General features: G+C 43.5%; 3 protein-coding genes across 8 annotated transcripts in view; 1 reads left to right on the top strand and 2 right to left on the bottom strand.

Annotated features, from left to right (window-relative positions):
- Positions 1-26,527, bottom strand: part of LOC126561999 (protein alan shepard) — a 416,355-nt gene that overhangs the window by 152,763 nt on the left and 237,065 nt on the right. The window contains exon 1 of one of the 6 annotated variants that reach the window (XM_050218405.1): positions 11,471-11,491. The exons of the other annotated variants lie outside the window; for them this stretch is intronic. Within the exon in view, the coding sequence (XP_050074362.1) occupies positions 11,471-11,476 (6 nt within the window). The 5' untranslated portion in view covers positions 11,477-11,491. Of the gene's footprint in view, positions 1-11,470; positions 11,492-26,527 lie in introns of those variants that run through there. 6 annotated transcript variants of the gene reach the window in all.
- On the bottom strand, positions 23,198-23,949 carry LOC126563693 (ctenidin-3-like). The gene is made up of 2 exons (XM_050220336.1): positions 23,806-23,949; positions 23,198-23,589 (listed from the first exon to the last, which is right to left on the bottom strand). The coding sequence occupies exons 1-2, from the start codon at positions 23,942-23,944 to the stop codon at positions 23,198-23,200; spliced, it is 531 nt and encodes a 176-aa protein (XP_050076293.1). The 5' UTR covers positions 23,945-23,949.
- On the top strand, positions 24,839-25,604 carry LOC126563125 (cuticle protein 19-like). The gene is made up of 2 exons (XM_050219746.1): positions 24,839-25,008; positions 25,089-25,604. The coding sequence occupies exons 1-2, from the start codon at positions 24,877-24,879 to the stop codon at positions 25,491-25,493; spliced, it is 537 nt and encodes a 178-aa protein (XP_050075703.1). The 5' UTR covers positions 24,839-24,876; the 3' UTR covers positions 25,494-25,604.

Genomic DNA, 26,527 nt, shown 5'->3' with positions numbered 1-26,527 from the left:
GCGTCCACATGTCTAGCACAGAAGACTCCAACAGCACAACAAAAAGCACGAAATAACGCACAATGATACGACCAGTAGAGTAGTCCTCCTATGGGTACAAATCCTGTACTATGCTGACGTAGGATGCCAATGCATTCGCCATTTTTGGACGGCAAATGCGAGCGGAGAAGGAGAATGAACCACGTGCTAGGTGAGTTATTTAGCGATGCAGTTATCCTGACGGATGTTAAAACCGGTAGGATACAATGATTGGTGCACGTGATGAGGACCGCATGCCACCAGGAAGGCGCTCGGGAGCACAGCAAGCTCGTTGGCTGGATCAAGTGGGTTGAGGAGTGTGGGGCGAGTTTCCTGGGACCGGATTGGAGACCTAGACATGTTATCACGAAGTGCCTTACCCTGAGAAGACCTACAAGAAGATATCTAACACATTATAGGATTCAAGCAACGTAACACGGCAACAAATTAAATCTTCTAAAGTCGAGAGTCCGGAGGCGATAGCGATGTCGATCTTCACACGGCAGGATGGGATCAAATCCGAGCCCAAGGACTCGAATTTGCTCTTCATGCCATTAAAATGGTACCGGGCAACCAACCAAACCCATCAAGCTTTATAAAACTCTCCTTACAAACAGGAAAGGCATAGTGGGCCCAAAATTGAGCTGATGCTTTCATGCGTATGCAAAAAAGACTGGAAAATGGATTAACAATATCCGTCGGAAAGGACTAGCGACCGTGAGCAGTACCGAACTCTTTTGGATACTTGTGAAGTAACAAGTCTGTTTGTAAGAAATTTGTTCAAACGATTAAGAGCCTCAAGCATACAATAAATAGGTAGAGCTGAACCCCACTGAGTGAGTGACTGAAAAATCTCCCAAGTAAATCATCCTTCGCATCACACGTAAACCGAAAGTCAAGTACTTTCTATTACTCCATTGTCCATCCAAAACTATTCATGAAAACTTCACTTTGTTAGCTACATAGTTCTGAAGCCCATCTCAACTCTGCTCCGGAAGTTACCACAGTGGCTGGCTTGTATTCTGGACAGATTAGTTTGCCAGTTAAAAAAAAAGGAAAGAATTAAATGTTAAAAAATGACCATCGCAACCGAACAACGTGCTGTAACCTTCCACAATACGTCATCGTTCCGTGCAGCACATGACAACAGCCTTCGAAACCACCATAACGTACCCGTTGACAGAAGCAGCCAAAGATCAAACGACGTGCCCGGACCGTGCCACACGACGATGAACACAACAGCAACCGACACCTGGTGGATACTACTGGATACCTTCGATTGACCGAAGCACCACCGATGCACACCTGCCAACGGCGGGTTAAAAACCAAAAACCAAACTATCCACCCATTTTGTGCCTTCGCAACACACTTCTTCTTCCACATTACTCGGCACGGTACCGTCAAATGGTGCAAACACAATTGATGAATGGCGGTGAGTGAAAAATGGCTGTGCATGCAGGAAAAAATTGAGGCGAAAGCAAGCGAAAAGAGTCCTGGTCAACTAGCCAGCCCAGGACACGATGGTCAAGCATGGTCGTTTGTTTGCGAGCAGATATTACACACACAAAAAAGGAACTGTATAAGCAAAGGCTCAACTTTCCACCCACAACAATGGCCGCTGTTTCTGACGGTTACCTTGGTGTTGGGTAGATAAAAGCGGATTTTGATTTTACAAATCGAGACCCCGGGACCAGTTTTGGTAGAAGGGAGAGGATAAAAAAAAACTTCTGCTCTGGTAACGTCTAAATATGTAAATGGATTCTACTGCAGTTGCCTGGTTGTTTCGTTCGCTTTTTGGACAGAAAACACTGAAATAAATTGACTGGCAGCAAATTGATGCAAAGTGCATAAGTTATGGTTTAGACACAATTGCTTTTGTTTTATTCAATTCGACAAGTTAATAAGTAACGCTTGTAGCATACAACATTGATCACTAAGTATCTCTTTAAAGAGTATGCTAAGAACAATATTACCTAATTGGCTATTCGTAATCATAGTACTGTAGCGATAAATATTATTCCATCTGTTCATTTCCACAATTTCCTCACGTTAAAAGCTTTCCAGCGCGTGAAATTCGCGTTTCCAGCGATATTTACTGTCCCTCAATTTACATGATTGACCAGTGACGACGGCAGTAGGTAACCGACGATCACTATTTTTATTCAAACAAATCAATAAACAAACAAACCAACAAAAAAAAGCATTAAAGTTATTGAAACACGAAGCTAGGTAATGATTTTTAAAAATAATCGCATGAAGTAGGGTGGAACAAAGTGCCATCCTTGCGAAAAAAAAAAGAGCCGGAAGAAAAACGTACCAGGATATTTTTGGAAAAATGAATTCAGCTTTCCCTGGTATATCCGTGCTCGACCGGTTTTCCTCCAAACCTGTCATGCTGCTGCTTCTACTGCAACCCGGAAACGCCCGCCAGGCGTATCGATTGGAGCGGAGCGCACAGGATGCAAACAGTTGGTCGTATAATGGTCTGCCCGTACTTCCACCGCACACGGCACTTCGTTAGCATAATAATTTTGCAATCAGTTGAAGCATGGAATTCTTTCTGGCTGGCTTTTTTTTCCCCTTGAAAGCATCATCGCAGCAAATCATCGAATCGATAAATTTAAATTCGTAAATAATAATCTGCGGTGAGCGAGTGAAATAAAACTAATGAAATGTCGAAATCAATAGTCCGCAATGCACAGCACATACAATAAGCGGAAAACGATTGAGAAATATGTCGCGTGAGGAAAAAGCAAACGAATCCATCACATCTAACAACGCTCTTTAGAGCCGTTTAGTGTGGTGAACATTGGGTCGGCGCGATGGTACAACGGTAGCAGTATCGTTTTGCTAACACGAAGGATTCGGTATCAATTCTCGCTCGGAGGGTGTGGAACCGTTTTCCCGTAGTTTGTTAAAAACTTGTCGAGATTGTTCTGCAAATTAGTCCAATAAACAATTTTAGCACAGTCCGAGGCTCGCTGAGCATGCCCCAGAACCGTTTTTCGGACTCAAAATAAAGTGTGGTTCGAGCAAGTTTCGAAAAATTTGTTTAGCCCTGATGAGTGCTGTTAATTATTATGAAATTGCTGCTCATTTTTTTGTGCTCGAAAAGAAACGTGGTTCGAGCAAGTTATAGGAATTTTAGAACGGATTTAACAGCAAATATTAGAAGAAATACTGTTAAAATCAGATAAAAACCAGCCCTTGGAAACCGGTCGAATGGTTTGTTGGGGCTGCACCATTCTTCTTGGCTGAACCTCTAAGGTCACGCCGCGGCCATCGAAAGGCTTTCTAGATTTCCCGATACTACGTAGTTGGATAGTCAAGTTGCTACTACGGGGGGACGATCCGGATGGGATTTGAACCCTGGTCTTGCCGTTTAAAGACCGGCCGCAGTCGCACAAACCACCGGGCCGCCATTATTGCATTAAAAGTAAGGTTAAATCTTTAAAGGCCACTATCAAAATGCAATCACAATTTACCCTTCATGGATTTTGGATGTAGATAAGATGTTTTAGTTTTTGCTGCACGTTAACTTCCCACTGACAGTTTAGAGTAAATTTTTATTTCCCCATTTACATAGCTCACTTTTTTCCTACCGTTACGGCCATTAAACAAACCCCAAAACGGAACCAAACCCCGGTAGCCTGGCAATCTGTTTTTGCAATATTTTTTTACCAGTTGTGCATAGGGCACGCACGCGTTGTGCATAGGTGGTAAATGGAATACAGCTAACCAAAATTACTGCCAAAACAGAGCCGGAAAAGCTAGACTAACAACTAACGGACCAAATGTGCACGATTTGCATTTCATTGCATTTGCATAAGGGAAAGACCAGACACGCTAATCCTGGGAAACACGAAGCAGAAACAGGCAGACCGTCGAGGTCAGTTAAAGTAAGAGCGTTTTCGGTGTGTATCCCATTTTATGAGGTTTCTAACGACCATATGGTACCCTCAAATTGTGATTGCTTTTTCATTGCTGATTGTGCTTAATAAATTTAAAAATCATTCGAATCTCATGCGGGTCTGAGGCAAGAGGGCGGACTCTCCAGTCTACTGTTCAATATAGCTTTGGAAGGTGTCATATGAAGCGCCGGGCCGGGCAACGACATCCGTGGCACGATTCTCTATCGGTCTTTTCAATTTCTTGGCTTGGCGCGGATGACATTGATATCGTTGGCAAGACGACAGCGAAGGTGAGACACATTGTGCAGGGGAATCGTGCCTATTACGGCCCTCACCGTCTGAAGTATATCGCACACTGATGCGCCCGATGGTCCTACATGACCACGAGTTTTGGACCATGCTGACGGGGGTGGACGAGCTTGCTGAACCATACGAAGAACCGGACATTCTGACGGTAGCAAATACCGACAGGATACGATGGCTGGGGCATATAATGAGGCCCCGCCAAGAAGGTATTCGTCAGCGACCCCCAGTTCGGCACGAGGTGTCGGGGAGCACAGCGAGTTCGTTGGCTGAAACAGGTGAAGGGAGACCTGTCGGAGATCGGGTACCTACATGGATGGGAAGCTGCAGCCAAGGATCGAGTTTCCTAAAGATCTATTGTTGATCAGGCCATGTAACCACGACGTGCTCTTTCAACAAGAGCAGGCCAACATAATTGATGATGAAATTAAACAAAACGAAAATGTTTAAAAAACGAAATTAAGGATCAGTTCCAAGGACATAAAGACTGATTAATTAACGATTATAATTTCCCTTTCAACATACACACACAAACGGACCCAATTTTCCACATGAATCTCCAAACGTTAACCACCATAACTCATGCTACTTATGATGAGGTTTTCCATCTTTAATCACTCATGCTCCTGTCACCATCCTGTCCCCTGCCGGTTCCCCCTTCAGACAAACAGCGCCACCCAAATGTCACCCCCGATAAAAAAAAAATCATCCCTTAAAATTGATGGCGATGAAAATTTCACACAGCTGACAGGTAGGAATTCGAACATCAATATTGATCTCATTCCTCATTTCACAAACCGATCTCCTCGTTCCAGTTACCATGATTAATAATGAACAGTAATTTTGATTGGAAACATCAAAAATGCATCGTCGAGCTAAAGCACACCTAAGTTGAAGTGTGGCGAGCAGGACAGTCTGGACGATAGTGGTATTAAATTTTCCAAACACCGGTTTTGGGGTCGTTCTAAATGGAGTTTCGGATCAATAAACAACACCAGATAAACAGACAGAAGAAGCAAAACATCAACAAACGCCTATTTTAAGGGAAGTCAATCTTAAAATGCTAAATTTAATCGATATTTCCGCCTGGACCGTTCGATTAAAATGTTTTGGGCACAAACATTTTCCACGGACACCTGCTCCATATTTTCCTATGGCCGGGCCCCTCGTTTTACTGCGCTGTGGAACATCAAGATAATCATGCCCTTCGGAAATTCCGATCGAACATCATGCTGCGCTGATGTTCCACTGTTAACCTCGGGACCTATTGTGAGCAGCAAGCGATGAGCACAAGTCGTGGTAGACAACTTCGAGGGAAATGGGAAGCAGAGTGCAACATTAGCATCATTTGTATTACTGCCGAACGACGACGACAACGGTGAGGTTCGTGATCATAAGCATCGTGTGTCCTATGGTCCCATCGCTCCCGTACCTGTCATGATGTATTATGCAACTCCTGTACTCCTTCAATATGCATTTTCTACCAACTTCTATTGGCTCTCTATCTCGCCCCTGCAGCGTGTCCTGGGCAACTGGAAAAATGCTGCCGGAACGGAGGAAATTGTAAATATGCGCCGCCAAGATATGGTTCGCCGGCTGGGTTGGCTGGCTGCTGCATTGACAAATAAACCATGCTATCTTTCCCTGATGGCCCTGTCCGTGTCTAGGTGTCTGTTCCACGCCAAGGAAACGTTTTCAAAAGGGAGCAGAAAAAAAATATGCACCAAAGGGGCGCATAAGAGGACTTTTATCCACGTACAGGAATAAAACAACAAACCAGACACACACATACACGTATATACAAAACCAAAAGAAAGGAAAACAAAACGTTCCAGCATAGATTATTCATCCGACAAGTGTAGCAGCAGCAGTGGTGGGACCGTTCTGTTTAGATTCAGGGCCAAACCTTGCACCTGGGGAATCGAACGAAGCAGAAACGTCCTTTCCTCGGCGTATGCTGACACGTCGATGCAAATGTTCTTTATGTATTTGCTGGCTGGTCTAATGAGAACCGAGCGCCGCCGAACGCTCGACCGAAAATTTATGTACAAACACACACACACACACACACGAATTTTGTTATAATTGTGTTTCGGGCGAAAAGAAAATTAAGTTTATGCAACTTTCTAAACTTCGGCGGCAAAGGCTATACGAAATTGGACCGGAGCGCTCGGCTGCAACGGTTGGAGAACCAAAAATTTGAATACACTAATTGGGGTGACCGGAAAGTTTGCCTAACCGACACCCATATGCCATCGCGACCAGTTAGATGCTGGTTCTCGACGAGTCGTCCAAGGGTAAGGGACACATATGTTTGACGTTAGTTTTCTCTTCCGCCAAACTTCTCGTTTCAAAAAGCGCAAACGGTGAGGTTTTCCGATGTCGTTTTCCTAGCCCGTGCCAGGGCAGGATGCAATTAGAGAGGGAATTTTGCGCCACCCGCCACTATGGAGGCCATCCAGAAATCTGGATGTAGGTACGGACGTACGTGTCATACCAGTGTGGCAAAGTTTCGCGTACCATGATACGACTCTTTTACATACATAACGTAATTAATTCTTGTTTTTGTTATTTTAAACTTTCCTTTTTTTTTTTGATTTCGTGTCCGTCTAGTCCTGTGACTCGCAAAAGTGCGAAATTTAAAAATACAATTTAGGACAAACTCAATGGCAGAATCACTCAAACGAATCAACTTAAGGATCAATGAAATCAATGACCTCGCGCAGTGAACTCCACTGAACCCGGTGCAGCTGGTGTGCATCGTATGGTAGAAGCGGCCATCATAAATTTCCAATCAAATACCACCACCATCATCAAGTTTTAAGCGAATTCCCAAAACGTCGTTTGGTCCACATCCTGTTTGACGATTCTCTCTCCAGTGTCTGGAAGCAGTCCTGCACCCGACACGAACCAAGACTAAAGCGTTCTTTGTCTTCCGATTCGGACATTGGGACGAACATCTTCAAAAGTACTACACGCTACAGAGGATATGAAGACTCTGTAGCGCTGGGAGAAAGGAAATAGGAACCAAGCGGGAAGACATTTTTTTAATTTTTTGAAAAGTCTTTTCGCTTCTCGTCTGGAGATTTAACGTTGTGTCGAAGCTAGTGATGGGAACTCCGGAGTGGAATTATGAATCCAGTCTGAATCAGACGAGTAAAAAACCGGAATATACTCTGGAAAATATCCGGAGTTATTCCGAAGTTATTCCGAGTAACTCCGGAGTAATTACTCCAGGGCAACTCTGGGGTAATTACTCCGAATTTATGCGAAGTTTGCTCCGGAGTAATCCCGAACTTACTTCGTAGTAATCCGGAGTAATCTCCGATATTATCTCCGTATTCAACACCGGAATGCACTTCGGAATCAATTGCAGCTTACTCCGGATTATTCTGGAGTCAATTGTTGATTTCACTTAGTATTCAAAACCGAAATCTAAATCGTTGGCGATTCCGGAGCAATTGTTCATTTTCCCAAATAAAGTTTGTTACCAACAAATAATCAAGTTTCTGCAACAGAACAAATACTTGTTCTTGCTTGACTCCTCGGGAGTAATTACGCCAAATTACTGCGTAGTAAACTCGGGAATAATTACTCCGGATTGATTCGGATTTAACTCCTCATTACTCCGGAATAAACTCCGAACTCATTCCGGAGTAAGATCCGTCGAGTCGGATTAATCCCACTTCAGGAAAAATGAGGATTTACCCATCACTAGTCGAAACTCTTGCTCGGCAATGCATATACAGGAATGTCTGGTGACACTGTCTGTACATGTCGATCATATATCCTTCGCGTGAGGATGCGGAGCGCAAGGGTGTACAAATTTGTAAGGAAATAGTAGTAAAACTGCTTTATGCTTCTTAGCGTTTCTTCATTTCTGGATATAAGTCGTTTGTTATGTATTTCTGGGTGTAAGTTTCACTATAGAACGATTTGGAGCGGCATAAAAGTGAAGATCTCAATGTACAGACAACATACAGTGTAATGTGTCTGTTGTACTTAAGTGTGCTATAAAATTATTTATAGCATAATTTCAAATACAAAGCTATAACGATTTTTTGGCTGGACGAATCACCATTATCACAAGATTAAAGTTTCGAACCGAACAGCCAACAGATATCCGTTCAAAAATTCTGCCGAAGACCTTGATCCCATATAGAAATACATATACTAATATTTTTAACTGTAAAAGCAGAAAATCTATCCCCAATAGTTATAAGCCTTTAAAGGCTTATAACTATTGGGTCCTCTCCCAAAGGCTTATAACTCCAGGTCCTCTGAATAGTATTTAAAAAAACTTTTAACCATCCTAACTGCACATAATGAGCTACACAGCTCACCGGTAACAGATTGGTCGCAAATACTTTCTCCGATCATTCGAAGAATTTTGGACCACGGCAAGATTTAAATCAAATTCACAAATACCGTAAATAACAACCAAGCTCAAAACCCCCATAACAACAACAACAAAAAAAGAAAAGCAAAACTTCTTCCAATCGATTTTTCCGAATTCAAATTTGATTTCGAATCGGACAAAAGTAGAAAAGAAAACAGAATGAGAACAACAAAAAAAATCCACCGAGAAAACCGAGCACGCGATCGGTATGCCGGTGCAGAATAATTCGTACTGGAACTTGTTAAAAGTTTAGTTTCCACCTTTTCCGACCCCTTCGCTTGCTGCTTCCGGGAAGCAGCACCCACCACCTATCTAGCCGGAAAGCGGGAAAATCTTCATCCGACGATTTTTCTTCCCTCTCCCTCGGTTAAATGTCAAATCCCAGAACCCGAGCATCGAAGGGACCGACACCGATACACAGCGTCGTTATGCAGCGAGAAACATCAGCTTAGAGTGGAAGACGAAAAAACAACGTAAAAGAATTTCCTTCCAAGGCTTGTGAACATTCCCACCCCGAGCAGGAGCAGTTGGGGTGGATTTTCTTCTTGAATCTTAAAAAAATAAGGCTTTTCCGGGAACCCCGTACACACACACACACACTGGCTGGCGCAAGGAGAGTGGGCACGGGAAAGGAACGCAATAACAAAATAGTATTTCGATGGGAAAGTAAAAGATACATTTCCCAAAATTTTTTACAGAAACACTGCCGTTTTTTCCACTGGAAAACGGGGAGAAGCAGAAGTCGTTTGCGGAAGTGGTTGCCCTTACTTTCACCACCCGAGTGGTTTAGGAGGGAGAATTCTAAGTAAAGCATTGCTAAAAGTGCCGTGCAGTGGTTGTGGATTTTGTTGTGTTGTTTTGTGTTCTGGTACGTATTGTTGTTTTCGGAGGCGAAGATTTTTTCGGCAAACGGCATGAGGTGTCTTAAAGAAAACAACAAGACGATAGCGATTTCAAGGGGAAAGAAACGGTATCAAGTTCAACGTTCCTCTGGTAGTGCTGTGCAGTACACGGGCATGGACGGATAATCTTGGCACTGACATCGATTCGAAGCTATTATTAACGGAAGTGCAACGAAGCGTACGCGACACACCAAGCAATCCAAACGGCAGAAGGTGTATTTGAGGTTAAACAACACGTTTCAAATTATTGTCTACCGAAGATTGGTGGTTGATTTTTAAATGTACAGTGCTGGGTATTCGTAAAATCGGACACTTTGATTTACATTGAATTTTCGTATGATAGGAACAATTTAAGTGAAGATCAAGCTAGAAACGTATCACTACTTTCAGTAGCGACTTAGTGATTGGTAGAACAAGTATGTTTCAATCTCTACGGATCTGATGTTCGTCGCTACGTGTGGAGCAAAACTAGTGAAGAATTTAATGGCAAATTTACCATTACAACGGTAATGCTATGGGGTTGAATGACACCAAAAAGTCGTTTGCAAATTACAGGTTATACGTAGAATCATGGATGCTACGCATTCTATCGAAAATCTTAGGGCAAATGATCAGCCAAGTGTTGCACTTGCAATTCATGCAATGGACCTCTACCACCTCTTTTCCAACTTCTCGACGCAGATGGAAAACGCGGATGCTGGGATGTCCTTTAGTTCTGCCGTCGCTGCGGCTTCTATCTCCTCGAAAGTGTCAAAACGGTGTCCCCGAAGCGGTCGTTTTAGCTTGTTGAACAGCCAGAAGTCGGCTGGTCGGCCATATCTGACGAATACGGCGGTTGCGGAACATTATGGGTGCCAGTTGTTGCGAAAAACTCACTCAACATGACCAGGCACCAGGCGAGACTTCACCCGCTTCAACCCCAAAACATCTTTCAGGATGGTGTTGACCGAGGCTTTGGAAATCCCAACACTTTCTTTGGACGACACACTTTGATTTGGACGTGGGCGTCGTCAGTCGCGGTGGATGGTCTCCCCAGACGGTCCTCGTCTTCGACCTTCTCACGGCCATTCTTGAAATCACTATACACATTTGTACACATTTTTCTTCGACATAGATTCTGCCTCGAAGGCTTTATGTAACATCTGCAATGTTTCCTCAGCGTTTATTTCATAAATTTCGCAAATAAAATTTGACAAATGCGCGCTGCTCCACAAACTTGGACAGGGTTAATATGGACAAACACACTTGGCGCAGCTCCTAAAACAAATTGTCACTCCTAGCCGGGTTGATGTTGTGACTTGAAACGTGGCAGAACTGTCAAGAACATACAAACAAGGGGCTTCTTTTGGTACGCGAAATTTGACATCCAATGTTACCTTACTTTTCTGACACAGTAATATCTATAAGTCTATCTATAAGACACAGTATGTTCTATAAGGACAATAATCCCAAACATAAAGCATGGACGACACGAATGTGGTTGTTGTACAACTATCCAACTAAAATAAAAAAATGTTGCAAAACGCAGGCCTTCCAATTTGAAAAGGTTGGTGGAAAAATAATCAACGAATAATGGCATATAATCAATGCAAATTTTTGTTTGAAATTGGCCCAAAGCATGCCGAAAAGATTGCAAGCCGTGGTAGATGCTCATGGAAATGCTACTAAATATTAATGTAGCTGTTTTCAAATACATTTGAAGGTGTCCGACTTTGAATGCCCATCGCGATATGAAGACTTTTCTCATTGACATCCCATTATTTTCGTAGAAAAGAGCTTTTTTTAATTCTTTTTCATCATCACCGCATAGAAGGGATGTAGAAGAAGCCATCTGCACAGTTTTGACAATGTTTTACAATGCTAGGAAGCTGATAAATGTATCAAAAAGAAGAGCTGGTTATTTTCCCCAGCACGGTATTATCGACCAACTACTTACCATCATCTTGTAATTAATACTATTTGCGTCCAGCAGTACTACCATTACACGTAAAACTCACTACACTTGCAAGCTATTCTTCGTCTTTTGTGGGATGAATTGTTTTTCGGAGACAATATTTTTATTTGACCGCAACAAGACGAATATTCACCACACTTTGTTACGTGTTTGATCACAATACAACCGGACGTTGTTCAAAGTTTAAAACACTTACTAATTGCCCAACGCGTGGGTAGTAGTGGAAGAAATTTAGCTTTTATTACTTTTTTGCAACTAATGCTAAAGAAAGCAAGTAAACAATAAGATATTTATAATTATTTTATCGATATTTTTAACTCATTTAATTACTGAAACGAATAATTCGGAAATGATTCAATTTTTTTTCGGTTAATATTAGGCTCAGGAAAATTCAAACCGTTACACACACACTTTTACCACTGAAATGCATTTCACCGGACAGCATAACGGCGCATCGAACCATTTGTGCACCATGACACATGAAATGCACCAGACAATAAAAATTTTAAATAAAATGAAAATCAATATTGGACAAGGTTAAACTGCTAAATGACGAAAAAATTAAACTCGAATTCGAAAAGTCACTTATGCTGTTCTGTTGTTTATAATGGAAAATTGTTTTACTGGAGAATAGATTTATTTCGATTTTAAAAGGAAAACAATAATAATTTTCCCAATATTCGCCGGTTAGAAAGAACGCATCTTTTAGCACGCATTTTCCCGTGGAACACTCACACACACTCACATACGCGGGTTGATTGCGTCCGTATAGCAACGCTTCCTACACTCACACAACATTCATTCACGTGCACGTGGCTTGCAGCAGAGTATGCTTCTTTTCGTTTTTTTTTTCTCTTTCTCAGCAACATCACTTCCACCGGAGCACGGAGGCACACAAATTTTGAATTGGGAAAAAACTACTTTTTTTCGGTGGAAAAATTATCTCTTCCCAGCATTCATTGCACAAATTCCCATGCGTGAGGGAAAATTCAAGACCGAGATGAAAGAAAAACCACCTTTCACACACATGAACCTCGCATTAAACAAGGGTGCTTTGGCTGTGTGAGTGTCTTCCTATTGTGTACTGTTAGGGAGTGTAGATTGTTAATTAAACTATTTCACCCGCCGGAAACACCTATTGATTGACGTTCGGTTGTGAAGATTGTTATTAAAAAATGGAAGAATATTCCATGCGACAGTCACAAGAGAAAAACATCACACATTTATCTAATCACGAAGGGAAGAAATACAGCCCACAGTGTGTAGCTTATGGGCATATTATGCTTTAATAAGCTGCATGGAAGAATGCTAAATTTTGCTACAAAAATAAACCATTCCACTCGCTTTACTATAGAGAGCCACCGATGGCGTTCGAAGGGAACGTTGTAAAACGGCACGTGCACAAACACACACACACACACACACGCACGCGAAACACGGGGGAGGGGAATCGCAAAAATAACACGGTGCAACGCACACACTACACCACCGGCAACCGAATCGGGACACTTTCTGACGGCCGGTAAATTTTTCGGCCAATTTTCACGCCACCAAACAAGACACGAGAGCAATTTCCTAGAGCCACAGAGAGAGAGAGAGATCGAGAGGGAAAACTCGCGACTATTTCGTGACGTGAGCGTACTGTGCACGCGGCTTTCCCGACAACACACTCACTGTGGTTGGGCTGGACGAGTTTTTCCATTTATTGATTATTTTCCAGACACCACAACTACCATTGCAGGCTGACAGAAAATGCTAACGCACGGTGGAAACAGACAATGTTTTCTTTCGCTCTCACCAGTGCGATAGAATTTCCACGGCTTTCCACAGCGTATGGATTCTGTTGTTGACTGTAAGTGTGTTTGTGTAGGTGCTGGATCGTGCGCCGTTTGCATCAGACCAGTGGTAAGCAAGATAAGTCTCAGTCTGTGCTGCTTCAAACATGCTGAGGCGCACCTACACTGTAAACACGCATACACCCCCACACACATAAATGGCCGGTTTTTTCTTAATATCAAAATGGCACAGAGCGAACATTTTACTTCCGACCCGCAAGCGCCCTTCTACTGGTGTGCGTTACGATAGCGATGAAATTAAATTGATGCCAAGTGAGGGTGGAATCATCATCCTCCCGAGACATACAGAGAGAATGGGAGAGAATGTCGTTGCACTTAGAGAGAGAGCCAAAGCGGGTGCACGCGTTGCATCGCGAGAAGGCTTCGAACATTCGGAGCAGTAAAGAGAGAGAGAGAGCTTTCTCTTCCAAAACCACGCAAGATAAGAGGAAGAGACCAAAATCGCGGGCAGTGGGTGAGTAAGCGGAAAACTATGCACGGCACAGGGCAAGTGGCCGTTACCGTGGTGCTCAAAAACACCCACAACACGCGGTTGATGCGCTCAGTGGCGTGCACGAGTAACGCACCGAACATCTGACAGCTCGAGCAGTGCGCTCACACAGCTGTCACACGGTGAAGATGAGCACCGTGGTGACGTTTATCGCACCAACACACGCCCATGCGTGCATGCTTATGCTCTCACGTGGGACGGTGGGTGGTTTCGAGTAATGCAAAAATTTTGAATGGTTTAATGCCAAATTAAAACAAAAATATCATTTTTCATAATCAATTATCAACTTTTGCCGAGTATTTCCAATTTATACCGGAGAAATCCCGCCAAATAATTGCTTCCACAACCCCTTAAGTTCTTCGCAACCCTTAAGACACCAAACATCATGATGGCGCCCGCGCACAACCATACCCGGAAGTGTGGAAATTGAACGGATTCTCCAGCTATCTGTTCTACTACCATCTTCCCCTTTTGGAGTACACAACGTGTGTTTCAAAATTCTTTCCAAAAACTTTCGCTCGCCATTAACGCAACCCCAAGACGGGCGGCAACAACATCAACACACCCAGTGGAACAGATAAACTTCAATCAATGTCCGTACCGATACGGCAGCCAGGCAGGAAAGTGGTGTGCGTACCATATCCACCGACCGATAACATTAGCTGGGTGGGTGGAAATGTACGGCACGCTGATAACAACCGGCCTCCACGACGTCCGCGCGGACTACGCTGGAATGCAGTGTTTGCCTACACGATGGTTCACTTTAACCGTCAGTCACACCCACACGGAACCCCGGCCCAGTTCGACGCTAGGTGGTTACGTTCAAAGATGTATATTTTAGAGCCTGTAACTGCCCTTCAAGAACTTCAATTTCTGCATCGCTTTCGCGTACCGCCGGGTATACAACCCGTTTCACACTTTTATGCTGTAATGCGATAGATTAAAGCCTAAATAAAAGTGTGGCCAATAAATCAGCCTAACGATCTACAGCCACCATTAACAGCGGGGTGTAATAACGATAATGCTTTCCGTGTGAAGAAACAGAACAAATGCACACGAAAACGGGCAAACAATAATAAATTTCTATCACCTAAAGCGGTTTAAAGAACTGTTTTATGTAATTCCATAAGTATTAGATAGTCGAAAGATATTATTCAAATTCAGAATTAAAAGACTTTTTATAAAACTTTCCAATAGAGTTCTCTATTTATCTGGCAGGACCGGGGTACAAATCTTATCGGGGGGGGGGCGTTTTGAACCTCGGTCCTGCCGTTTGAAGACCGGCGAAGCTGTCGCCTATACCACCGGGCCACCCCATTCATGAATAAGAAGAACAATTAGAAAACACAAAGAGAAAGAAAATAAGAAGATTAAATAAATACACGAAAAGTGAAGCAAACCAAATTAAACAAATTTTAAAAAAACTTAAAGTACAAAATGTTAATAATTACGATTTCAACTCACATCAAATCAACAATCAAGTAGTATAAACATTATCATTGTCGTGAAGAATGAAGCAAACAACACTAAATGACTTAAGCAACATTCAAAACAAACACAAAATTCTCTTAAAAAATAAATAACATAAATTTAAAAATTTTTAAAAATAAAAATAAATAAACGGACCAGTAAATATCAAAAGAAAATGAAAAATATAAATATATAAAATTAAGGTACATAATCTAGTAAGACGAACAGCAGACTAAGTCTATCCCCGATAGTCTTCGCAGGACGGCAATTCCCAGCATTTTTGTGGAAAGGTAAAGCCATTCGACCAGCAACCATTTTTATTCTAACGGATCCTCATCAGAGCAGGGCATCAATTTTGGCGTATATAACATTGTATCCGAAGCATATTTCCAAACTACGCCAGTCATGCCACGATATGTGTAACGGAGCTCGTCGCAATCTTTTACGCCTTGCAGGTTATAAGTGGTTGCCCTTCAGACGAATATTTTATATTCTCCGACAGTTTAATCGCTGTCAAAGAATTCAAATCTGTGAAGGCTGTTAAGAGCCCGGACTACTTCGTAAAAGAAATATTAAAGGTCTTAAGCTCATTGTTTGAGATATCATTCCGTATATCTCTCGTATGGTTGCCTGCCCGTTGGGGTATTGCCGGCAATGAAAAGGTAGACCAATTGGGCAAAAAGGGTACTTCGGAAGCGTCCTTTTTTGACAGGCTTATCTATCCTACCTCACGAGTACATGCGTGCCCCATAGTCTCTCTGCATGGCTGGGTGACAGAGTTTGTGGGACACAGATGACCTCGGGAGGTTTCTATATTCGATCACTCCCCCTTGAAGCCTTGGTTCCACGGCATCTCAGGATCATTTCGCTTTGGGCGCGCATCTCCAGCGTATAGGACAGGTCGACACCAAAGTATGTGGTTGCGGCCTCGGATACCACGACATAGATCATCTTATATGGTCCTATGTGGAAAACGAGGCTGGTCGACCCGGTTTGTTAGGCGCAGTCCAGGGCATTGGAAAGATGCCAAACATTCCGATACGGGACCTGCTGGGAGACTACGACGAGGTCTACCAGAAAACTATCTTCATTTTTTGCCGTACTAACGGATGATTAGTGTGATCCCCCCATATACTCCCACTGTTTGTCTGTCTTATATGTGTTGTACCTCTCTTGTATGAATGGATTGACAAACCAGAAAGAGGACACAAACGAGAGGATTAAGACTCCCGCTACCATCCGGACTACGAGCATGGAAACGCCGGTACACACCCCGTTATAAGGTGCCCTCACACGGTAAGACCCTCGCTATGAACACGACTTTGGCCTTGGATGACGGAACTTACGCAACGGAACAACCGAGCACACCCGGAATATGGTGCCCTTTCACAGCTCGGAGAAGGAAATGTCTCCCAGCAAAGATGCAAGGAGTATATTATTTTTAAGTTTATTGTAAGCAATACGGCCTGGCCGTCCCTATGAATAAAGAGAAAAAAAAACAAGAGGAACAAAACACGCTGTCTCTTAAGTGTTACACCGACTTAAACGGGAAATTTTGTTCAAAAACCACTTCAAGACCCATTACCGGCCACACTTTTTCAGCAGGCGAAAAGTTTTGTGCCATGTGCTTGCATGAAAAGTGTCCCATTTTTATCGCTCATTTTTCCTTCCCTCTCTAGTAGGAAAATTTGCTAAAGCATCTTAGCTAGTGCACAATTTCCGGGTCCCTTTGTTTAACCACAAATTCCATTACAATCCTAAGTTTTTTAAAGAAACAGCCAGGGAACAAGTTTGACGAATATCCGGCAGTAGATCTAGCGTGGAAATTAGCCTTCTTTGTATTTATTTTCAGAGTCTTTATTGATAGTAATACCCATTGCATGCGTTTTTTCTCAATTTGTAACACCTCTCTAACATAACGACGAAAAAGGTTAAGCATTGCAAGCTTGCAGAGCCTCCAACCCAACCATAGAAGTCCTTCAGCTACGGTTGATTTCCTCGGAAAGCAACTTTACACTCCGGAAGCAGTACAGCACTCACAACTTCATTCCAGTAACACACAGAGACACTGCTTGCAGCAGAAATCGCGAACGTTTCCTACTCGGCCGCCGTCGGTGAACAGATGCAATCTAATTTTGCACTTTTCCGGCTTTCCTTGTGGGCACACAACCCTAGCTGCTCTACAATCACCATCCTCACAAGAAAGCTCCCCACATAGGTGTGTGTGTGTGTGTGTGTATGGCCGGAAGGAAAGGTTGCAAGGGAAAAACCACAAAACACCAACTCGAAACCTTCCGCCCGAAGCAGCGGGGCAGGATGGAGACGATGGGTTTGGTGTCCACTTGTGTGGGTGAGTGTGACATTACACATTGATTCGATTAAAAGTGAGAAGTTATGTGGCTGGGTCTGGCTGTGACAACACACAACCATGTCCCGTTTGCCAGTCAGTTCTACGCAACGAAGTCACATCGTTTTTTGCTGGATTAGGTCCTCCCCCCGGAGGGGACAAATGTTTCCCCCATCCGGACATGGATTGACACTGTAAAACTGTGTGCACTGACGAAGCACCGAGCAACAACGAGGAGTAGCGCCAGGGCTCATCAGTTGGATTGAATTGGTTTCCAGCTTCCGGGGATTTCCGGTGTGTTCCGGTGCGGATTTGGGTGGAAAATAGGGGGGTGAGTGGTTTGTACGTTTCCATGCCCACTTCGAGGTGCGATTGAATTAAAAATACAAACACCTTCAGACACTCCCAACCGGAGTGTTCCGGACATTCGACAAATGGGAATGTGTTCTCAGTGGAAGCTTCGTTTTTTTTCCATTTTACTATAAACCTCCACCGAACCCATATCCTTTTCTAGCATAGGTGGTTACGTTTTCTGTTTCGAGGTAATTTGCTGCAAGTAGTTTGCGGTAAACAAAACTCGACTCGTTAGCCTAGGTGTTGCAACTGGATAGTTCCGGTGTAACAGATTGGCTTTCCCACCTTAGGCGCTGGCTCTGGGAAGGAGACAAAGCAAAGAGCATAATCAACTGTAGCCAGCTTGCTGTTGCATCACCGTTCCATTCTAAACGTTCTGTATCACGAACTGTCCATTTGTGTAATTGATGATCGAAAGATAAAATCAAATCATTTGAAGTACTCGTCTGCCTCACGGTAGAAAACACTGTAAACGAAGAATTCATCCAATGAGATGAATTTTAAATCAAATTCCCTATAAACAAACCCCAACTTCCAAAGCTGCATGTGTTGCATTATTGTGCAGAGTTTTGGGCATGGTTTTCTGAAGGCAACTACGGACCACTTCTGAAGTAAACTGGTGGAGGTCATGAAAAAATAAAAAAAAGGTGTACGCTACCCACTATTACTACTACTAAAGTGTCAATCATTTAGAATTCGGTCACTCATCACAGGCTGTAAAACGAGATACTTTTAACGTAGAATTAAAATTTCTACATCAAACGAACGGTTTTTTTTATTGTTCTATTATGACAAAATTCAAGAAAAATTTATTTCTTTATGTACGGATGAATTTAAGCAATTTTCTTTTGATACCTCTCATAATCTGCCGCACAACAAGGTATATCCACTTCAGTGGCTGTTTTTTGCAATAATATGCATGTTGGACAGTTGGCAAATCGGGCCAGAGCTTAATTGAGCCTTTATGAGCTTTATTAAAAAGCAAAACACACTTTTCTAGGCGCTGATTTTTATAAACTGTTGAGTTCTCAGATTGATTTGTTATAAAAATCCGTGTTTTGTGCCCCCATAGCTACCATACCATTAGTTTGCGGGCAAATTTGTCTGCAAAAACGAACTTATATTTGTTGGGAACATCGCCCCGTACTGTAGCGATGTAAAATAAAAATCTTCTGGCCAGAATTCTGCTTCCAATCTCTTTTCATGTACGTCTCGTCATCCATAAGTATGCTTCAGAGTTCTGTTTGGTAGCTTTGAGGCACGAAAAGAGCGGTAGTCTGCACTCATTCCGATTCTTCTGACGGTACTTATGCTGCACCGTATTTGTTTTTTGCAATATCCCCATCCGAATGTCCAACGTTAGCCTGTAACGCTCTCAACATCTTCCAGCTCAGCTGACGATCTGCTGTTCCTGAACAATGATTTTGTTGAACCATTCTAGCCACGCTTTGCCGTTGCCGAAACCGTTTCAAAACATTAGGCAGGAGAGGACGCGTTTTTTAAGGGAATTTTCCTATTTTTCTCCTGGATGAAGTTGAATTTTCTAAGTGGGTGTGCACAATTAATTGTCTTCGTTGCAGCTCCATCGTTAATAATAACTGGAACAAGCACGACAATGTCCAAAACCACTCCATAAGAGGGAAGAGTGCTCCAATACCTACTCATAGGTGTCAAAAAATTCCATATAGCACCACTGAGGGCTCTATCATACATAAGATAGAGAGACCAAATTCTAAATGAACAGTACTTTACTACTTCTGCTGCTATCACTTGTGCTCCGGGAAGAAATTGATGTCGACATAATTCTCCTAATGATGTAATCAGTCGTGATGTTTGTAAAAAGCAAAGCAGAACAGAGCCCAGTCCCTCCCATCAGGAGGACCTCACTTGTTTCTTCGGTAGCATTTTCCTGTGCCAAGTGTTACAACGAAATCACATCCATCTTGCAGTCTCGCCCGTCGGGCTAAACTCTAGCTGGTACGCTGGGGACACCAATCAGATCAAGCTGTTTATCGATTATATTTGAGGGACGAACATAAATTCTGGCTGAACCAACGATTCCTGCCCCATGTGGAGAGTTTTATGGTTCCCCCAATAAACTCTTGGAGAAAAGTTTGAAGATTGAAGTCCCTTTCCCTCCTATCCAACAATTCCTTTCTCGTCAATAAACTCTGTAAAGAGACGTCAAAAAAATTTGGCAGGAATTGCCCAACAACTTCACTCCAATTGTGACCGCAACTGTTTTTTGTTTCCAAACAGCCAAACTTGGAACACGTCTTAGATTATTTACACCGGACCACGAACCCAAACCCGGGACACACGCAAACAGTTGCGGTTTGCTTTCCGTCCACATTCGCCTTTAGTGCTTTAGTTGCACTTCGCAGCCAACAAACGGCATGGAGTGGTCACGAATTTTGACAGTTGAAAATCGAACCTTTCCTGCTGCAAGTGCCTTTTCGTACACTTGCACCATCCCAACCCCGTTCAAGGTTGAATGGATTACGAACCAGTCTGGCAAGTGGCGGCGGTTCGATCGAGCATCTCGTGCGGATAAAATAATAGCCGGTGCGCCACTGGGAACCGATCCACCAGCCAGCAGCACGCACCACAAGCATTCTTTGGGCGTTTATGTGTAACAAACGAATGAAAAACTGTGCGGATGTGTTTGTGCGGCTGCGGGTTTGCCACATTTTGCCAGTTTTGCTCCCCGCTTACGGATGCAAAGCAAACAATACACCCTCAGAGCTGGCCTCTTGCATGGCGCCCCGGCCCTTCATCAACCGCGTTTTATCGCCCTCGATCCGTTCCGTTAGTTGTGCGAAAATATTCTTGGCAATGTTGAGCACCAGCTCTCGCGTTCGGTTGCTCTCTCGCGGTTTACAATTCGCAAATGTGCATGATATTTGGCGTTGTAAAGAATTTGCGATCGCGAGAGCTCTTCATTCTACTATAGGAGGATCGAGATACTTTGGAACGTGTGTGTGTGTGTGTGCGTTAGATAGCATTTGCAAGAAAAATAGAGCGCTACGCATCCACCGAGGGCAAATACTGCCAACATGTTGAGGTGTTGGTGTACGAGCAAACGTGGTAATGGAAAGAAAACGTGTAAACACCACACCGAGTTTTGCAAAAGTACCCCCGTGAAAGTAGAAAAAAACAACACCCCACCAACACCGTAAACATCGACGAGGGCACGCAATAGAAGCATGCGGGGGAATCGGTCGGGTGGATTTTTGTTTATTTACGCATACATTAGAGTTGTCATAGTGAGGAGCACATTTGTTTCCACTTTTGGCTAGTGGAAGAAACAAGTATAGCCGGCGTACGGTCGCCTCTGGCAGTGGCAATGGATTGACAACGCAGTCGGGTGGTGCCTTGACTCAAATGAAGAACAAATTCCATTCCAAAGGCGTCCCAAAAATCATCACTGCCAGCTGTTTGGGGAGGCAAATGTTTCACAAAACACAGCATGTCTTTGGTTCGGCGTTTGGTGGAATTTGGTGGCCAAATCAGAACATGTGGACGAATCAGAACCCTTAACGAGGGCAAGAGATGGTTGGCACCCTACCCAAATGACGAGGAAGGTTATGTTTTGTCAGGAGACTTTTGTTTTGATTCTCTTACCATATGGAAATGGAAGAAGCGAAACAAATGTGGCGTTTCTCCGTGCACGAAATATCCGGCAATTTGTGTTGATTTAAAACAGGAAACAGGGTAGGGATTTGAGGGTATATTAATGAGTGATAGAGCAAAAGCGGCACCAGTCTTTACACGGAAGGAGCTGAGATCAAATCCCATCCGAACTGTTCTCCTTCTTAGCTTAAAGATCTCTAAAGTCATGTCGGCCATCGAAATGGCTCACTAGACTTGCCGATATCACGTAGTTGAGTAGTCATTTCTCAATACAGGGGTAAGGTTTGGATCTGCCGTTTGAAGACCGGCGCCGCTGTCGACTATACCACCGGGCGGCCCACAAACTGTTCTCCCGTAATGCGGAATGACTATCCCACTACATGATATCAGCACGCCATTCGACAGCCGACAAGACCTTAAAGTATGAGTAATTTTCATTATCAAAATGACATAAAGTCCTACAAGAAATGGTCCTAAACTGTCAAATTATTTGCTAAATTTGCTCACAAGACATCATTTTAATATCAACCGGGGTAAAATCTGTGGACTATCAAACTACTTAATATCAGCAAGTCTAGCAAGCAATTCGATGATCGGCGTGACCTAGTACAGAAGTTAGTAAGGCCAAGAAGAAGAAGAAGTCGAGTGCATGCTTTTTGTGATGCAAGCCTCTATACCAGATGTAGATATTTTATCCAATAACAGTGCAATCGGAAGAGCTCCCTAAAACGAATAGGCAGTTGTCATACATGCTTGGATATACTTCACAAACTGTCCAAGTTTGATATGAGTTCTTTGAAGTAGCTGTCGTATGACTTTCTATCCGCAGGGAGATGTATTTTGTCCCGCTCGTTACTACTCTCTGGAAAAAGCCGTATCACTAACTGGCACGCTTAGTCACCGCTTAGTCTACTTGCCAAGACTAGAAAACCTCCAACAAAAACTGGTGAGTCATGCGTTCTAAAATAACAACAACATAAACCAGTTATGATGAGAACAAACCCCATATTATCAAGAAACAGATGAGTTGCACGTTTATGCAAATCTATTAATATAGGCAATATTCGTAACTTTAACGAAGGTTCGTACAGCTCACCAAAGAATGACTTTTTAGCCTCTGATATTCATCACCACATTTCATACTGACCAAAATACTTCCCAAACAACAATTGCTGCTATTTCGGTGGCCAGCAATCCGGAAGCCATCAGCGAATCTGAGCGATCTTTATCTAACCTTTAATACGTTAGCCCCCACCACGCACCCGTGGAACATAATGCCCCAAAAGTTTGCACTGGAACCTAACCGAAATCAACCATGCGTTTCGCACTTGCGAAACCTCCGCCACGCTTCACCGATGAGCAATTTCACACGAACCGGTCTGCAACTCCCCTACCCATAGACAACCCAACGCTACCCCAGAGCACTGCCACATCAACCGACGGACGACTGACCACCTTAACCTTGAACTTTTTCGTTGCGAATTTTGAATACTCAGACAATTGCTTTATTTGCTAGGAACCATTTTGTACGTGGGAAAACAGGCATGTATCGTAGGCATTTAGTTGAACTTCTTCAGCTTGCTGTAGCTGTAGCCGTATCCTCCATAACCACCACCGAATCCTCCCTGTCCTCCACCGATCGAACCACCCTCCTGCTGCAGACCTCCCTTGCCAATGTTCTTGACGACAGCCTCAAATCCGTTCTTGCTATCGGCGTGGTACTTCACGATACGGGTGGAACCGTCCGGTTCATCCAGAGTGTACTCTCCCTTCACAACATCACCGTCCCGAACTTCCCACTGGCTCTTGTGATCACCGGTGTGATAGTCCTTAACTCCGTACTCGAACTTGTACTTCGGGTAGGCATAGTAGTCCTTACCCTCGTAACCGCCCTCGAATCCTCCACCGATTCCACCACCAATACCGCCTCCAATACCGCCTCCGATGCCACCTCCGATGCCACCTCCGATGCCACCTCCGATGCCACCTCCGATGCCACCTCCGATGCCACCTCCGATGCCACCTCCAATGCCTCCTTCAAATCCACCCTATCCACACGAAAAAAAAGCGAAACAATTCATCGATAGGTGAGCCTGACGACGAGTCCTGAATATTGTCGACCCATTTCTCGAAACACTTACCTCTTCGCCACCGCCGAAACCTCCACCAATTCCACCGCCAATCTCACCACCACCGCCGCCAAAGTACTTGTACGGGATGTGCTTCACTTCGCTCACAAAGCCATGATGTTCGTAGGCTAGACAGACACCGGCAAGTGCCAAAATCACTACCGAAAACTTAATCATTTTCAAAGATTACTAGTTTTTGTTTTGCTCGTCTTTGCACCACCGTAGGCACTAGTGATTGACTGATGCTTTATCTGGGCGTTAGCTGCCCTTTTATACCACCAATTATCCGTTTAACCCCACCCCAAGCATGCCGCCTTAGGCTAAACAATTCACGAAATCTATAATGTATGCACGCATCCTAGGATGCACACACCGAGCTCTTTAGCTTTGGAAAAACAACAGCAATTTCTCCATCGATTTACTCAAGGTTCTCCGCGGCTGACCGCTTCCGCGGTGCCCAATCACCAATTTTCACACGATTATGACCGGGTGGCTCTCAAAACGATTCGGCAGGGTGCAAAGCAACGGTGCAACGATTGTTGAAGGGGCGCAATGCAGAAGTATAAAAAAAAGATGTATTAACCTACCCTTATAACACACACGATTGGTGTTATTGTTTATTGGATGCACTTTTTGCCGGTCAATTGCAAACCAACCAATGCTAGAAAGTCAAGTGTTTGTGCGTTCTATGAGCGGAGCTTTGTTAAAGGTTTCCTTTTTTTTTGTTAATTTATGCACACACCACACAATTGTGTCCCAATCAATGGGCGGGTCTTTGGCGTGCCATCGATGATGTGGTTCAATTAGCTAAGAGTTCGTGCTTCACGCCATCTTTTCCCTTGAACAGTTCGTTTCGTTTCGCGTGAATATCGACTAAAGGGGAGTAGCAGTAGAAATTAGCAAACAAAATGTTCTACAAAGCACAGATGGATTAACAGCGAGTAGGAGTGCAGCTTTTGCGCTTCCACGGTGAAACCGGCTAGGTAGGTCGCTTTAGTATATAAACCTACGAGTGCAAAACTCAACATCAACAGTCAACCCACAGTGCTTCAGTGGAAAAGTTCAGCGAAGGCATACCGAGCAGTTCGCCATATCCTTTCTGGTTCAAAATGTTCAAGCTATCCTTTGCCTTGTTGGCCCTGGCGGGCGCTACAATCGCGTACGAACATCACGGTTTCGTCAGCGAAGTCAAGCACATCCCGTACAAGTACTTCGGCGGTGGCGGTATCGGCGGTGGACAGGTAAAATAAATACAACCGATAAAACAATACGTCTCTCGAATTTCTTAAGACTTCTAAGTTTGGTTCTTGTTTGCGTGCAGGGTGGATTTGAAGGTGGCATCGGAGGCGGTATTGGAGGCGGTATTGGAGGTGGAATTGGTGGAGGTTTCGAGGGCGGTTACGAGGGCAAGGACTACTATGCCTACCCGAAGTACAAGTTCGAGTACGGAGTTAAGGACTATCACACCGGTGATCACAAGAGCCAGTGGGAAGTTCGGGACGGTGATGTCGTGAAGGGAGAGTACACTCTGGATGAACCGGACGGTTCCACCCGCATCGTGAAGTACCACGCCGATAGCAAGAACGGATTTGAGGCTGTCGTCAAGAACATTGGCAAGGGAGGTCTGCAGCAGGAGGGTGGTTCGATTGGTGGAGGACAGGGAGGAATCGGTGGTGGTTATGGAGGATACGGCTACAGCTACAGCAAGCTGAAGAAGTTCAACTAAGCTACAGCTCGTGATCAACTGTCAGCGAAGTATTAACGAAACAATGGATGTACAGATGTTGAATGTAAACAAACTGCAAATTAAATAATACAGTTTCTATGAAATTGAAACATGCTGTCGTGTAGCCTAACATACGATAATCAATTAGAGAAATTTAAACCTGTTCCACCTCCTAACGTCTAGACAAGCCAGAACAAATGTTTGATCATTCGATTCAATTCATCCGTTTAATGTGCTCTCCAAGCATATTAACAAAGGGACAACTACCTTACAATGAGAAATCTTGATTACACATGACGATTCCATTTTTAAATCAATTTACGAAGCAAACTTTGTTTCTGATGAGCCCAAGAAGTATCCAAGAAGGGACCTTTTTTCACACGACTAAGTATTCAATTGTGCTGAAAATACTAAGGATGGGTTCTTGCTTTGGCAAGGATTTAGAATCTCATGTGATGAGACCCCATTTAATTGGCGAAAGCGTATGGTTGTTTCAAGACATTAGGCCTGATTACCTCTTACAAACGGAGAAGTCTCAAGACAAGCTTGTCAATACAATCCGAACGAATTGCATTCTGAAAACGTCCTTGTGTCAGGAAAATTTCAATTTTTTTTCGTTTAATCTTCAAAATTAACCTGTCAAAGTGATGAAACCAACAATAACAAAACCAAAAGTGTGAACAACTGTTCTTCATGAGACGATTTTGTGTTGGGCGTTATACTTTGGAGGATTTTTTAGCCATAGTGATGATAGAAATAATAGCCATAGTGATCATGAAAAAACGGAAGATCTTACTACACAACGTCGGCTGCTTCTTAGTATGATCGATTCTTTGGAACTCACCAGTCAAGTGTGAGTTTAGCCTGTGAAACTTTTGTGTAAAACCTTTTTGATATGTTCTCGAGGTAGTTCTTTTCAAATTTAAGAAAAATTTTCGTCTACCGAAGGAAATTTCCCTCGATATTCTTAATGAGATTGGGCCAAAGTTTCCGCCAGTAAGGGCAAAAGGACTGACGCTAAAATAAACGTTGGC

Source organism: Anopheles maculipalpis, chromosome 3RL (genome assembly GCF_943734695.1).
Source record: "Anopheles maculipalpis chromosome 3RL, idAnoMacuDA_375_x, whole genome shotgun sequence".
Classification (NCBI taxonomy): domain Eukaryota; kingdom Metazoa; phylum Arthropoda; class Insecta; order Diptera; family Culicidae; genus Anopheles; species Anopheles maculipalpis.
Note: the sequence above shows the minus strand (reverse complement) of the source record. Positions and strands in the feature narration are given on the sequence as shown.